The 15,027-nt window shown below is 48.4% G+C and overlaps 2 protein-coding genes and 3 non-coding genes across 8 annotated transcripts in view; 4 read left to right on the forward strand and 1 right to left on the reverse strand.

The window, feature by feature from the left end:
* The window catches only part of CCM2 (CCM2 scaffold protein), a 76,242-nt gene extending 73,020 nt beyond the window's left edge, over window positions 1-3,222 (reverse strand). For both annotated transcript variants that reach the window (XM_074943464.1, XM_074943465.1), the window contains exon 1: window positions 3,140-3,222. In XM_074943464.1, the coding sequence (XP_074799565.1) occupies window positions 3,140-3,169 (30 nt within the window). In that variant the 5' untranslated portion in view covers window positions 3,170-3,222. The remainder of the gene's footprint in view (window positions 1-3,139) is intronic.
* Window positions 3,223-6,051: 2,829 nt separating this feature from the next.
* On the forward strand, window positions 6,052-14,592 carry LOC141981833 (SCAN domain-containing protein 3-like). Of its 3 annotated transcripts, none has more exons than XM_074943468.1 (6): window positions 6,052-6,156; window positions 7,354-7,421; window positions 8,772-8,839; window positions 9,729-9,796; window positions 10,559-10,626; window positions 12,132-14,592. In XM_074943468.1, exon 6 carries the CDS (start codon window positions 12,214-12,216, stop codon window positions 14,203-14,205), a length of 1,992 nt encoding a protein of 663 aa, XP_074799569.1. In that variant the 5' UTR covers window positions 6,052-6,156; window positions 7,354-7,421; window positions 8,772-8,839; window positions 9,729-9,796; window positions 10,559-10,626; window positions 12,132-12,213; the 3' UTR covers window positions 14,206-14,592. The 3 variants fall into 3 exon arrangements, with proteins under 3 accessions (XP_074799569.1, XP_074799567.1, XP_074799568.1); XM_074943466.1 differs by having other exon boundaries at window positions 8,772-8,835; XM_074943467.1 differs by lacking the exon at window positions 6,052-6,156 and adding an exon at window positions 6,263-6,294 and having other exon boundaries at window positions 8,772-8,835.
* On the forward strand, window positions 7,507-7,640 carry LOC141983584 (small nucleolar RNA SNORA9). The gene has a single exon (XR_012638422.1). It is a non-coding gene; the product is annotated as a small nucleolar RNA SNORA9 (small nucleolar RNA).
* LOC141983583 (small nucleolar RNA SNORA9) lies at window positions 9,882-10,016 on the forward strand. The gene has a single exon (XR_012638421.1). It is a non-coding gene; the product is annotated as a small nucleolar RNA SNORA9 (small nucleolar RNA).
* Window positions 11,608-11,745, forward strand: LOC141983586 (small nucleolar RNA SNORA9). The gene has a single exon (XR_012638424.1). It is a non-coding gene; the product is annotated as a small nucleolar RNA SNORA9 (small nucleolar RNA).
* Window positions 14,593-15,027: the final 435 nt, after the last annotated feature.

Raw genomic sequence — 15,027 nt, forward strand, 5'->3', positions numbered from 1 at the left:
AAGAGATGGCCCAGTCACTCTAAAAACCTTGACCCAGTTTTGCTGCCCTATTTTAGAGTTTGGGATGAACTTTCTTTGTTTGATGGCTGTGTGCTACAAGGTACACACCGGCTCCTTGTGCCAGAAGAATTACAGTCAAAACTCATACACCTGGCACATGGTACTCAAGGAACTGTCCAAACCAAACGACTATGGGACCTGTATTGGTGACCAGGGATGGACTCTCAAACTGAAGCACTCATAAAATCCTGCGTCACTTGCCAAATGCATGATAAGACAGCAGTGACATGTACCCCTCCATTACAGCCTGTTCCTCTTCCTGAATCTGCATGGGAAAAAAGTGACGATTGACATTGTAGGACCCTTTGATACTGCTCCAATTGACTGCCATTATGCCATCACTTTAATAGACTATTTCAGTAAATAGCCTATTTTTTTTTTGGGGGGGGGGGGGGGAAGAGAAAAGCTCAAAACAATTTATATTCAGCCTTTGAGTATTAATGTTACATATAGAATACTATGAAGGGAAAGCGATCTAGTGGCAGGCGCACACAAATAGGAGACAGGGCTCAGAGTCTGTTCCCAGCTCTGCCACTTACTTTCTGTAGGACCTTGGGCAAGTCACTTAACCTGTTTCTCAGTTTCCCCATCTGAAAGGAAGATCTCTATTTTGCAGGGATGTCATGAGGTTTGTTTGTAAAATGCTTTTAGGTCAGAATGAAATGACCTATTAGTGCAGAATGTAAAGTGAAATATTACTTGATTTGAGTTTGGAATGACTTTAGAATTCCAGACTAGCAGGAAACGTTAGTTTCTAAACACGTTAACACCCTGGTCACTAATGAGGAGCATCTGCATATTTCACTGGGAAACTCTGCTGCCACCTTCTGAAATAATGGTTACTGCAGGTATCTACACTCAAAATAACTTGTCATAACTGTGGGAAAACATCACAAGCCTGAGGCATAATTGTTTCCCTCTTCCTGGTCACTTAGATGCCATGGTCAACAGGGTCTTCACTATTGCTCTGAACAGCACGTATGTTAGTATTAAAGGAGACAAGATGGGTAAGGCAATACCTTTTATTGGACCAGTGTTCCAGCTTACACAGAGCTCTTCTTCAGGTCTGGGAAAGGTACTAAGAGTGTCATAGCTAAATACAAGTAAAGTTTGATCTCTTTCACCCTCCCACCCCAAAACACTGGGCTAATTTGACAGCATTAAAAGCCAAGACTTTCCATCCCAAGTCAGTGCTAAGTTAGGTTTGCTTAAGTTCACCATTTAAACAGCCACCCTACCTTTGTGGGAGTTACACCCTTAGTTTTTTTTCCCTGTTTTTTTTTTTTTTAAAGGCATGGGGAGTTACAGTAACAGGTTACAACACAGATGAAGTACAGTGCTCTTGTAGGATTATACAGTTTTAAGACACCTTGGCATTAATTGACTGTCCTGTTGGCAGTTTCAGCAAAAAGGCACAAAGACTAAGCTATCCTCTGACCCTTAGAAGTGGTCTCTAGGTGTTTGGTGACATTGGTGAAGCAGTGTGGAGAGACTTGTACTGCTGCTGTACTTGGTCTAGACAACTGCAGTCTCCAGGGCTGTCAAGTTGGCACCTTTCACTAGCACTATAGCCACACAAAGAAAGAAAACCATGTCTTTTCTGAAACTGAACTGCAAGTCTGAGTCTAGAGTTTATCTAGAGAGACGATGAAAAATGGAAGTCATAGTACAAATCTAACGCTGTATTCTAAAGAAGACCCTTCTAAAACTACTACATAGACAAGGCACACACCTCTATGAGCAGTCATGGTTTTACGAAAATGCTGAATCGGGTATTTACAATAATTAGGTCAATCTACCTCATTAACTCAAACATACAGACTTGCAAGAATAGTGGCACAGTTTCCAGCTCTTTCATTAAACCCAATTAGGAAAATTATTAGTTGCAAGTGTTAGCTAGCACCATACTCCTGGGAAGTACCAGTCTCAAGAGCATAAGGCACTTCACAGGGAAAGAAAAAAAAACCACCACACACACCCCCCACTAGAAAGGTGCAACATTCACATGGCGTTTCAGCCACATATAAGGTATTGTAATCTAAACAGGTAAGGGTCCCCATGCAGTCTCCTGTACCATCACAGATTACTTCCACTGCAGGCATGTGACAGCTCTTAGCTGTGATTTTGCTATGCATCCACTTGTTGCTTTGTTGTGTCCAAGCATCTGTCCAAGTCCCATTCACCTGGGAGACAGACTCCCACAAGCAAGGTTCATTTTAAGGAAGATTTTTAGCTCTTTCCATTTTGCAAGAACAGGTTTGGGGGGCTTTAGGTCACTCATCCCCACCAGTGGGTCATTCATAGGGCCCCAGCTGGGAGTGCAGCCGTGGAGCAAGCCTGGCCAAGGCCAGATCAGGCTTGAGAGCAGCCTGGGGCATATGAGGGCAGCGAGAAATAGGCTTCGTGCACTGGAGGGTGGGGGGGGGGGGGACACCAGCCTGGAGAGACTAAGGGGGAGAAAGAGAGAGAGAGAAAGGAAGTGCACCCTCCACAAGAGGCACTAATCCCTGCTGCCTCAGGGGCAGTGATGGGGAGGGGAAAGGTACAGGAGCAGGGCGGGGGGGGGGGAAAGGGTTTAGCAACACTAGGGGCGGGGGGGGGGGGCAGCCTCAGGCTGGGGAGAGGGAGGATACAGCAGCCTTGGGATAACGTTGGGCAGCGTCAGGGGAGGGTTAGCAGACCCGAAATACGGGAGGGCAGCGCCAGGGTTCAGCGGCGCCGGCGTGGAGAAGGCTGGGGAGAGGAGGGAATACAGCCGCCATGGGGCAGAGGGCGGCCGAGTCAGAGCCACCGGGGCGGGGGGGCCGTGGAGGAGATCACAGCTTAGGGGGAGGGGCAGCAGTGTCCGCGCAGCCCAGAATGGAGGGGCCGGGGCCTGGCAAGCCAGGGGCGGCGGCAGGGCCAGGGCGGGTCCAGCAGCCCGGGGACCGGGGTGGGGTCCAGCCACAGCCCAGGAGGAAGCGTCAGCGCAGCCTGGGGGCTCCGGACCTGGGCACAGCCCCCGGGGGGCAGGGGACGCGGCCCGGGACGGGGGGCTAGAGCGGCCTGGGGGAGGGTCGCGGCCCGGCCCCGCTCTCACCTTCTTGCCCTTCTTGCCCTCATCCTCCATGTCTCAGGCGGGGGGCGGGGGCGGCCCCGGGCTCCTGCTGCCTCCTGCGGCCGCGGCCCCCCGGGGGCATCCCCGCCCCGTCGGCGGCCGGCCGAGCGCCCCCTCACCGGGCGGCCATGGCCGGCCCGCGCCCCGCCAGCCGCGCTCCCTCCCGCCGGCCCCGGCCGCTGCCGCCGACTCAGCAGCCGCGGCAACAACTTTTCAATCCTGCCGCCATCTTGGGCGTCGGCTTCCCGGCGTGCTCAGCGCGGGGCCGGCGCTCCCCTCCCTGCGGCCGGAGGGCTGACGTCAGTCCTCCCAGAAAGGAAGGGGGGGGGACAGCGCATGTGCGGAGCGTCGAGCGGGAGGGAGTCAACAGAGATGCGCATGCGCTATTTCCTCACTCCTCCCCGCCCCCACAGGGGCGGCTGACACCCCCCCAACACACACACACACACACACCCCTGCCCTGCCCCCTCCATGCCCAGCGTAGCCCTTCACTCCTCCCCCCACCTGGGGGCTGGGCCCTTCTCCCCTGACTCCCATCCAGCCCCCCCCAAGCTGCTGCCTCAGTGGCCCCCTGACTGCAGCCCCTTAGCCCGGCCTGGCAGAATCCAGGGGGCTGGGAAAAGCCACAGGGGCGCGAGGAGCAGGCTCAGCTCTGCGGGCTGGTGCAGTGGCCTGGAGCCAGAGAGCAGGGCGTGGGTCACCGGCCTAGCCCAGAGCAACACCAACCCAGAGTCTGAGCCAGGCCCTTGGCTCAGCACATCAGCTTTATGCCTACCCCAGAAAACTAGCGCAGCCCATTAGTACCCCCCTTGCATCCCTGCCCCAAGGATCTCTAAAAAAGAACAGGAAGACTTGTGGCACCTCAGAGACTAACCAATTTATTTGAGCATAAGCTTTCATGAGCTACAGCTCACTTCATCAGATGCATGCAGTGGGAAATACAGTGGGGAGATTTATATACACAAAGAACATGAAACAATGGGTGTTACCATACACACTGTTAACGAGAGAGTGATCACTTAAGGTGAGCTATTACCAGCAGGAGGGGACGGACCTTTCGTAGTGATAATCAAGGTGGGCCATTTCCAGCACTTTACCAGAACAGTAGGAGGGGAAATAAACAAGGAGAAATAGTTTTACTTTGTGTAGTGACACATCCATTCCCAGTCTTTATTCAAGCCTAAGTTAATTGTATCCAGTTTGCAAATTAATTCCCTACAGGCAGCTACTCTACTGGCTGCTCACCTGAATCACCCTGCTCCAGCTGTCTACATCCCCACATCCTCCCTGGTCCATGGTCTCCTGCAGGGGCCTTCCCCCTCCTTGCATCTCTTTGTCCAACTGAGCCACTTGCTGGCTTTTAGAATCACCTGCTCTCTCACTGATCTCAGTCTCAGCTGAGAGGCAGTTTGTCTCTCAAGGTGAGGCTGGGCCCAGCTCCCGTTACAGGGCCAGCCACCCTGTGACCCCGGGTAGTTAGTTTACAGGAGTACTGCCCTTTGCCTTCCGTAAATGTGATGGGTTGCATGGCCCAGCAACTGTCCAAGCCAAAGCCACATAGGAACTGTTGCCAATTTGCACACTTTGATCACAAGTCTTACGATATTCGATGGCATGTGATTATGGGAGAATTTCAGCTTTTGTTTTTAAAAGTCTAGCAGATAAAAGCTTGCCACTACGAACCCTGAAAGCTCAAAAAACCAAAGACACCTCATTGTTAAAAAAATCATGATTTTTAAGCCACTCTCACGATTTGCAAACCAGTGTCATGATTTTTGTTCACTTAAGTTTGGCAATATTGTATAAGGGGCAAAAAACAGAGCTTTGTAGCTGTTTGCTATCTTAGGTGGTTTGTAGACCACTTGTAACCTGTACATTGAAATGCTGGATTAAGTTGATAAAGATAAGAGTGTAATAAAACCTAACAGTTTTCAGGTTTAAGCTTCTAGTTTGGTTACAGAACATTTATTTAATAGAGGACCACCAGGCGACACTTTGAATGATACAATCAAAGTTTATAAAAAAGAAAAATAATTAATTAAGCAAGCATGCAATTACTACTTACACAGTACTATGATTATACTCACACTCAAAGATGAAATGGTGAATCAATGGGTGATCAGTCCACTGACAACAAAATGATGTACAGCCATATCCAGGAACCTAACAATATCCTGTGCATGTTCATTGAAGCTCTCCTGAAATTTAGCAAAACTACTCCTTTTATACTCTAGTATAATATTAATTAACATTAAACTGCCCTTTACCATCATTATATTTCTGCCACCTTCTTATTGGCTCTTTACATTACACATTATTTAAATTAACATCTGCACCAATGTCCTTCCCATACTATCAATATAGATATTTTAATAAAACATTCACAATTCTCAAAAATACTGATTAAAAACCTTGTTTAACTCAGTTATAACCAAAACAAAATGGTAACATAACCCTGGGTCATGGCTTTGCTAACTCTTACTTTCCCATAACACTCTGTCCCCAATTTATTTTTAACTTTTCTCACACTAGCAACTTCAGTTTCGCATACCCCTGTATGCTTGGGCTAACTTAGACCTCAAAACCTAACTTCTAGTTCTTTCTTAACCCAAGCCACCCTATAGGCTTCAGCTATGAACCTGCAAAAAGTTGCACAGGTCAGGTGCCTAACTTTACCACTGTGTGCTAATGAGGTCAGTGCTAACGAGGCCAATTCCCAGCAGCTGACAAGAAGGGGTGAGTATCAACAGAGGGAAATTTTTTTTTTGTAGTGACCCAGCCACTCCCAGTCTACTAGGTACATCAATTATGTGCCTCGCTGCTTGCCCGAGCCCTACCTCCTCCCTGCCGCTAGGTGACACCATCGCCCCGCAAAGGAAGTCGGGGGGGGCGGAGTTGGGGAAGGGACGCGCTGATGACCCGACACACGCGCCGGGGAGACTAGTGCGCAGACGCAGAAGACATGGCGGCTGAGGTCGAGCGTCGCGGCGGCGGCCCTGGTGAGTTTCTAATCCGCCTCCATCTGGGGCCTGCGCTGCCCTGGGAGCCCCGGGCGGGCGCAGGCTGGGGCCGCCCGCTGTGCTGCGTTGGTGGTGGGCAAGTCGGGGGCTGTGCCCGGGGTTCAGCCCCACGTGGAGGTGAGAGAAGATTCGGTGCCACCCGCCCTCCACCCCCGGGGCTATATGGGGACTACAAGTCCCAGGAGACAACGTTCCGTACTGAGCCCTGCTGTCGCTGCACCTGGGGGCGCGGTGCATGTCGGGAGCTGTAGTCTTGGAGAGGCGGCTGCACGTGTGCTGCTGCCGGTGAGGGTACCCCTGGCAGGGCAGCGCGCCCGTCTCCGCGGGGTCTGACCCTTCCTTCCGGGTGGGCACGCCCTGGGCTGCGCAGCACGGGCCTTGCTGTGCCGGGGCTCCGGGCACGGGGACCCGCGGGGGGATCTGGGGCAGCGGGTGGCTGGGATCGGTGCCCCAGCCGCTGTGAGCAGCGTGGCGGGTGAGCTGTATGGGCCTCACGCCCTGTTTGCTGCTGTATAAGGGATAGTCTCACTCAAAGGCATCGCCCAGCCTGGGGGGATCGGGGTCTAAGCATCAGGCTTCCGCGATCACGATGCAAATCCCAGCAGAGCGGGTTCCGCTCCCTACTCTCCAGGCAGATCAGTTGATCTCTGTGCAGGTTAATGTGTGCCTCCTTCAGACAGTGCCACAGAACTAACCCTCTCCTGGTAACAGGCTGGGGCTGCCCTGATTCCACTGTTGCCTGCTCCATAGTCTCACTCGCTTTAGGGTGGCTGCCTGCCTTAGAAGTGAGTGATGCATGAGTGGTTTGTAAAACACTTTGAGTCGACATGGGTATAAATATCTCAGAAGCATCCTATGACCGACCTGCCTGGTTAAAAGAAAAGGAGTACTTGTGGCACCTTAGAGACTAACAAATTTATTTCAGCATAAGCTTTCGTGAGCTACAGCTCGCTTCATCGGATTCATTCAGCTGCAGCTGAATCGGATGCTGTAGCTCACGAAAGCTTATGCTGAAATAAATTTGTTAGTCTCTAAGGTGCCACAAGTACTCCTTTTCTTTTTGCGAATACAGACTAACACGGTTGCTACTCTGAAACCTGCCTGGTTAAGTAGATTTTCCATCAGCTTCCGCTAAATAATCTGATTTGTTTTCTTTTCTCATTTTCTTGCCTGTAGAAATGATCTCCAGTCTGTGGTTGGAGTGGCTGGGTCTGAGGAGTGCACAATGCTGCTGAGCTAGAAAGGTAAAAATTTCTGTGGGTTTGAACTGCATCAAAGACATTAAACCTCCCAGATCAGTCTTCCCCAGTTCCTTTGACTGCCCCACGTGAGCAAGCCTTCCAGCATGGCTGGGTCTGTGGTGACCCTGTTCATTCCTGTAGTGCTTGCGAGAGCAGCCTGAGATGGTTTGAGGCCTCGCTCTGCTCTTTTTCAGAGTGAGGTTATAGAAATTTCAGACAGGCCGAATCAGGAAGCCAAATCGCATGAAGGCAGAACCACACAGAGCCTAAAACATACATGACCAGCTCTTAACCTGGCCTCCCAGTGTCTGCCCCAACTGGTGATCTGTGAGCATAAGTAGTGTGAAAAGCCATGAGGCATGAACAAAGTTTATTGCATAAGGATGGTCATATTTAGGTCAGAGAAGGGAGTTACCTTACAAACTGAGAACCAGTGTTGACAAGGCCAATTCAGTCTACCACATCCACCCTGACTGAACTGACCTTGTCAACATAACTCCATTCTCTTCATGTGCCAGTATATTTATGCCTGTATCTGTAATTTTCACTCCATGCATCTGAAGAAGTGGGGGGGGTTTACCCACAAAAGCTTATGCCCAAAGAAATCTGTTAGTCTTTGAGGTGCCACCGGACTCCTCATTGTTTTTGTGGATACAGACTAACACAAGTACCCCTCTGATACTTTTCTGAACCCTGTTATAGTCTTACCCTTCACTACATCCTCTGGCAAAGAGTTCCATGGGTTGACTGTGCGTTGTATGAAGAAATACTTCCTTTTGTTTGTTTTAAACCTGCTGCCTATTAATTTCATTCAGTGGCCCCCAGTTCTTGTGGTATGGGAAGAAGTAAATAACACTTCCTTCTTTACTTTCTTCACACCAGTCATGATTTTATAGACCTCTATCATATCCCCCCTTAGTCGTCTCTTTTCCAAGCTGAAAAGTCCCAGTTTTATTAATCTCTCCTCATAAGGCAGCCGTTCCAGACCCCTAATCATTTTTGTTGCCCTTTTCTGGACCTTTTCCGAGTCCACTATAACTTGTTTGAGATGGGGGAACCGCGTCAGCACGCAGTATTCCAGGTGTGGGCATGCCATGGATTTATAAAGCAGTAGTTTGATATTTTCTGTCTTATTATCTGTCCTTTTCTTAATGATTCCCAACATTCCATAGCAAAACCTGTTCTGTGCCCTCCTTTACTCTCCTGCAGCCCCTTTCAATCTGGATTATTGTGTGAGGATTTGTAGGACAGATTCTTGCACTCGTAATTTTTTGCTCCACAATAACATATAATAAATTTCCATGTCTAAAGTTGCATTTACAGTGTTACCCCATCTTGTCTTCCTGCCTGCAGCTTGTGGCTTTCCTGTCTCTGCGCTGGTCACATGGAACTGCTCATGCTTTGGAAAGTGGAATTGGTAGGTAAGCTAAAAACCAGAATAGTTCTGGGCTGAAATGTCTGATCTTCTCTCCTCACCCCCACTCCCAGACCTGTCTTGGAGAAACCAGAGTGTCGCAAATGCAACACCCACTTTAAAAGAACCTAAACAAACCCTTGGAGCTTGATGAGCAGAGATGGAGCTGTACTCCCCTGAACAAAACAGAGCCTTGCATGTTGATACCTGCCAGAAAAAAAGGGCAAGGCCATGCAAGGAGTAGGCCTAAAATCCAGCTGTCGTTTGGTGCTGGTATTTCTGTTCAGCACGTTGTCTTTGGCCAGGCTGTCAAAGTCTGATCTCTGCATCTTACAAGTTAACATGGCTGGGTTGGACTGTGGCTGGATGGGAGATGTCCAAAAGAAACCCCAGAATGGTGTCCGCTCAGTCAGAACTCTTGAGTTGGTTTTAAACAGTGCTGCAGAATGATGCTTTGCAGCATATAAAATGTGGATCTGAGGCTTTGACCGCTTGGCATGTCCTCAAGGGGTGGGATCATGTTCTAAGCATCAGACTTCAGCTGTTACCGTGCAAATCCCAGCAGAGCGGGTTCCGCTCCCTACTCTCCAGGCAGATCAGCTGATCTCTGTGCAGGTTAATGTGTGCCTCCTTCAGACAGTGCCACAGAAGTAACCCTCTCCTGGTAACAGCTCTGATTCTACTGTTGCCTGTTCCATAGTCTCACTCGCTTTAGGGTGGCTGCCTGCCTTAGGAGTGAGTGAGGCATGTGTGGCTTATAAAACACTTTGAGATGACATGGGTATAAATATCCCAGAAGCATCCTATGACTGACCTGCCTGGTTAAGTAGATTCTCCATCGTCTTCCGCTAAATAATCTGATTGGTTTTTTTCCCTTCTCATTTTCTTGCCTGTAGAAATGATCTCCGGTCTGTGGTTAGAGTGGCTGGGCCTGAGGAGTGCACAATGCTGCTGAGCTAGAAAGGTAAAAATTTCTGTGGGTTTGAACTGCATCAAAGACATTAAACCTCCCAGATCAGTCTTCCCCAGTTCCTTTGACTGCCCCACGTGAGCAAGCCTTCCAGCATGGCTGGGTCTGTGGTGACCCTGTTCATTCCTGTAGTGCTTGCGAGAGCAGCCCTGAGATGGTTTGAGGCCTCGCTCTGCTCCTTTTCAGAGTGAGGTTATAGAAATTTCAGACAGGCTGAATCAGGAGTCCAAATCGCATCAAGGCAGAACCACACAGAGCCTAAAACAGGGGTAGCTAATTATTTTTGCCAAGGTCCAAAATTCTTGGTCAAGGTCTAGACTCCAGAGGAAAGTAATAAACAACGAAACAATCCCAACAGCAACTACACACCACCACCAGTAAATAGAAATATTTTTGGGTCTGTTCAAAAGTGTCTGGCGGTCCAGATTTGACCTGTGGTCCACCTATTGACTACCTGTGCCTAAAATATGCAAAACAAGCCCTTAACCTGGCTTCCCGGTTTCTTCCCCACCCATTAAGGATCTGTGAGCATAAGTTGTATGAAAAGCCGTGAGGCATGAGCAATGTTTATTCCATAGCAAAACCTGTTCTAAGCCCTCCTTTAGTCTCAATAACCCTTTCATTCTGGGTTATTGTGTTAGGATTCACAGGATGGACCTTGCGCTGGTTATTTTTTGCTCCACATTCACACTTAATACATTTCCATTTCTAAAGCTGCATTTCCGGTGTTACCATATCTTGTCTTCCTGCCTGCAGCTTGTGGCTTCCCTGTCTCTGTGCTGGTCACATGGAAGTGCTCATGCTATGGAAAGTGGAATTACTAGGTAAGCTAAAAACCAGAATAGTTCTGGGCTGAAATGTCTGTTCTTCTCCACACCCCAACCCTGTTCCCAGACCTGCCTTGGAGAAACCAGAGTGTCCCAAACCCAACACCCACTTTAAAAAAACAAAAAGAAACCCTTGGAGCTTGATGAGCAGAGATGGGGCCATCTGGGGGAGCTGGATTCCCCTGAACAAAACAGAGCCTTGCATGTTGATACCTGCCAGAAAACAGGGCAAGGCCATGCAAGGAGTAGGCCTAAAATCCAGCCATTGTGTTTGGTGCTGGCATTTCTATTCAGCACATTGTCTTTGGCCAGACTGTCAAAGTCTGATCTCTGCATCTTACAAGTTAAGCATAGCTGGGTTGGACTGTAGCTGGACGGGAGATGTCCAAAAGAAACCTCAGAATGGCGTCAGCTCAGTCAGAACTCTTGAGTTGGTTTTGAACAGTGCCCCACAGACTGAGTGATACTTTGCTGCATATAAAATGTGGATCTGAGGCTTTGACCAGTTACAATACAGTAACGGGTTCCATTATGGCACTCCCCTCAGGAGTACGTGATAACCCCAGTGTGCTGGCCAAATTCCACCATGGGGAATTCTGGGAAGGCACAATGTAACTTTGCTTGTAATTTCAATGAAGTTATTCTTCCCCCAAACTGTTGTATTGCTGATGGAAACTAGCTGCTGCATGTCAGTGCTGCAGGTAGTCCCTGTATAAAATTCACACCCATGTTTGAGTCTTTGGGGTTCAGATGATGCAGCATAAACTCTGTTGATCAATAGAAGTAGGAATCATGAGACTGCAGCCTTAGTTATGTATGCACTGATCTGTACCAATGTCCATATGAATAAATATATCCGCTTGTGAGAGTGTCTGGCTGGCTGATGCCACTTGCTACGGCATCTGTTTCTATTGTTAAATGGTGCTGTTTTCCTTGAATAAGAGGATCTATTGCGTGCCTGACAAGCTAAGTTCTTTCCCACAAGCCTTCCAGCATGGCTGGGTCTGCCTTGTGACCCTGCTCATTCCTGGAGAGCTTGCAAGAGCAGACCTGAGATGGTTTGAGGCCTTGTTCTGCTCCCACTTCGGAGTGAGGTTATAGAAATTTCAGACACTCCTAGGCCGGCGCACAGGAGCGTGGAGATCCTAAAGCAAAGGGGGGGTGATATTCTTTAGAGTGCTTGTAAAGCTGCGGATTGAGTCTGTCTGATGGAGTTATAACCCTTAGATGATGGCTCCTTGTGAAAGGATCCTCTAAAACACCATTTCTCAAATGTGGCCACCAGTGGATTTTTTTGCAGCCATGACAGCCTCCAAAGAGCCCCAACAATCACTGAGATGTTAAGTATTAAAGTTGCCTTGTGAATGCCATAAAGTACACTCATGCCCTTCTAAATATTGCAGTACAGTGCAGGGAGCGCTGAACTAAATGGGGTGGTTTTCTTTCAAGTCACAAAGCATATTCATTGGCTAATCACTATGTTAACTCTCGCACTACTGTAGCTCCATAAGCAGCTATTGGCCAGCGTCCTCGTCGGCAAGATCACTGCGAGGTGTTTGGGTAGGTTGAGGTTGTTTGTGGCAAATGGCGAAAGAGTTAAAAATGCAAATGGATATCAGGAAGGTTTTCAAACAATCAGTGCCAGAAAATGCCCCTGAATGTGATGCAGAGATGGTCCCAGAGGCGCAACCTGCTGCTAAGAAAAGCAGAACATGGAAGGAAGAAAATCGAAAATTTCAGGCGCAGTGGGAAACACGGTTTCTTGTGTTTCTGAAGCCATCCAATTCCGTTTCTGAGCAAGTTGCAGTGTGTGCTGTTTGTAAGAGAGAAATTCATCAAATTAAAATATACGCGATGCAACGTCACTATAACACTCATGCAGGCGAAGTTGAACAGAATTATCGTGGTGAGTTTCAGAGGCGCAAGCTGTTAAATGATGCAAAAACCGAGCTCGAAAGACAACAGCGACGGCCCAGAGATTTTCTGAAGAAAGTGGATCAGATATGCGTGGCTACTTTTAAAGTGACACTGCTTTTGGGGCAAGCAAGGAAATCTTTCGACAACGGAGAACTCGTGAAGAAAGTTGTTCTGGCCGTTCAACCAGAAAATACGCTTTTCAGAGAGCTACAACTGAGCAACGACATGTTACAGAGAAGCACAAGAGATCTAGCGAACTTTCTACAAAACGAAATAGCTGCGAAAGTCGCAGTGAGCCCTTTCTACAGCCTGTGCTTGGTTGAGACCCCTGACGTCGTGAAGAATCTCAAGATAATCTTATGCGTTCGCTTTTTTGACTGTGCTCGCTGTTGTTTTACCGAAGGCGTTTTATGTCAGGTGAGCCTCACTGATAGGCCAACTGGCAAACAGGTTTTTCAGTGTGTTCAGGGGAGAATGCAGGAGTGCCGGGTTAGCTTCGACAATCTGTGCGGCTTGGCAGCTGACGTGGCAGCAGTTATGCAAGGTGCTCAAGCAGGGGTGTTGAACTACTTCCAAGAAAGCTGCCCTCAGAAACTTTTTCTGTTTCCCTGGTTTGCCCACCAAGAAGTACTTGCCAGCAAGGCTTCAATGGAAAGTATGGATGAGGTTGAATCCGTAGTGGAAAAGTGTATCAGTGCTGTGAACATCAGCCGTGTCCATAAAGAGAGATTCGCAACGTTGTGTGAAACGGGCTCTGAGACGCACAAGGTGCTGCTGAATTACAACCTGGTCCATTGGCTTAGTTTGAATGACAATGTACAGTGGCTGTTTGAGCTCCGGGGAGAGCTCATTGAGGTTTTGAACACAGTTTCGCCGCAACTGTCCCAAAAGCTTCAAGATCCAGGAGTACATGGTTGTTTGCTCTTTTTGAAAGAGTTTTTACCAAAGCTTGCTTCCTTGAACCTGGAGCTTCAGGTACCTCAGCTAACAATATTTGACCGCATTGAAGTAATTCATACATTCCGAATGACCATCACTGACATCGTCCAGCAGCTACAAGAGAAACGGGACTTTTCCGTTTTTTCTGAGCTTAGTGGGTTTCTCAGCTGTCAGGATGAGAGCGTGCAGCGAAAGGTCGGCTTAGCTGTAACCAAATACCTGCGTATCATCTTGGAAGGTCTTGAAAATTGTTTCAGTGAGGGAAACTTTTTCCATCAGTACACTTTTGTGACGGACCTATTCAGCAATTCTGTTTCGGGGTTTTTGGCTGCAGACAAACTAACAGCCTTGCAAGACAGATTAGCTTCCTTTGCCTCTTTGGATTTAAGGAATCTCCAGTATCTCATGGTGCACATGCGTAATAATGCAAGAATGAAAACCTACTTCAGTCAGCCCGGTGTTACAGTGCAGCAGTTCTGGATCAAAGTGTACCTGTCTGAGGACACCTACAAGCCTCTAGCTAAAGTTGCTTTGCTTTTCTTGTCCCTGTTTTCAAGTACTGTGCTGTGTGAGAGGGCATTTAGTGCACTCCATTGTCTGAAGAGCAAGTACCAAAACGACCTCACTGATGCTAATCTGGAAGCTTCCCTTCTAGTTTCACAGGAGACCCGAGATCCTGCAGACTTTCCATTCCAAGAGCTCCTGAACTTTTGCAGGTAGTCTGATCCACACAATGGCTGTGTTAATGAAATTAAAGTTCTGGGGTTTATCACCCTATATTGGTAAAGCATAATATAACAGGATCGTTTGTTACTATTATTAGTGCTAGATTGGGTTGATTTGGGGGGGGGGATGATCCGTGAAAGAGAAATTTTGGACACACTTTCAGATTTTTTTTCATTATTATTTGGACGTTTATTATGTAAAAGCATTTTTAAATGTGGTTCCAAATTGTTGTACCGACATCCACCTTTTACCAAAAAAGCAAAGACCCAACAACAAGAAAGAAAAGAAAGCGCCAAGCACCTTATCAGTGGTTTATTGTGTTCAGCTCCAGTAAAGGATAGAGGCAGCTCTGCATTATTTTTATTAGTGAGTCTGAAGAAGAAGGGGGGGGGGGGGGGAACCCATCGTAAATGTACGACGACTGGGACGTGTGTATGTTCATGTTTTTCCTAAAGTTAATTAAGTGTATTAGGAAAAATTGTCAGAGTGGCCACCAGCAAGAGCGATCGTAGCTGCACTTGGAGGCCCGCAGAGCATTTGTTGTGAGAACCCCTGCTCCAGAAAGAGATGGGGCAGGTTAGAGATGGCAAAGATCAGTTGGGCCCCAGGTCCTAGGTTAGTTGGGATCTAGTGGGAAATTGTTCCCTCCACTTGAAGTATTTAGCCTTCCCCCTTCCCTTGAGGAAGTTATTTGACAGGCCACTTGCTGAGAAGCTGGTGCTAGGTCCCTGTACTGCAATCCAGGAGATCTGCCTTTGATCACCCGTCTCTTGCTTCCAGAGGGGGGCGATGTTGTGGGGGCAGCAGTTCCCTCAC

Source organism: Natator depressus, chromosome 2 (genome assembly GCF_965152275.1).
Source record: "Natator depressus isolate rNatDep1 chromosome 2, rNatDep2.hap1, whole genome shotgun sequence".
In the NCBI taxonomy this organism is placed as follows: Eukaryota; Metazoa; Chordata; order Testudines; family Cheloniidae; genus Natator; species Natator depressus.

Coding starts and splice junctions, on each gene's coding strand:
- LOC141981833 (XM_074943468.1), top strand. CDS start 12,214: ATGGCGAAAGAGTTAAAAATGCAAATGGATATCAGGAAGGTTTTCAAA.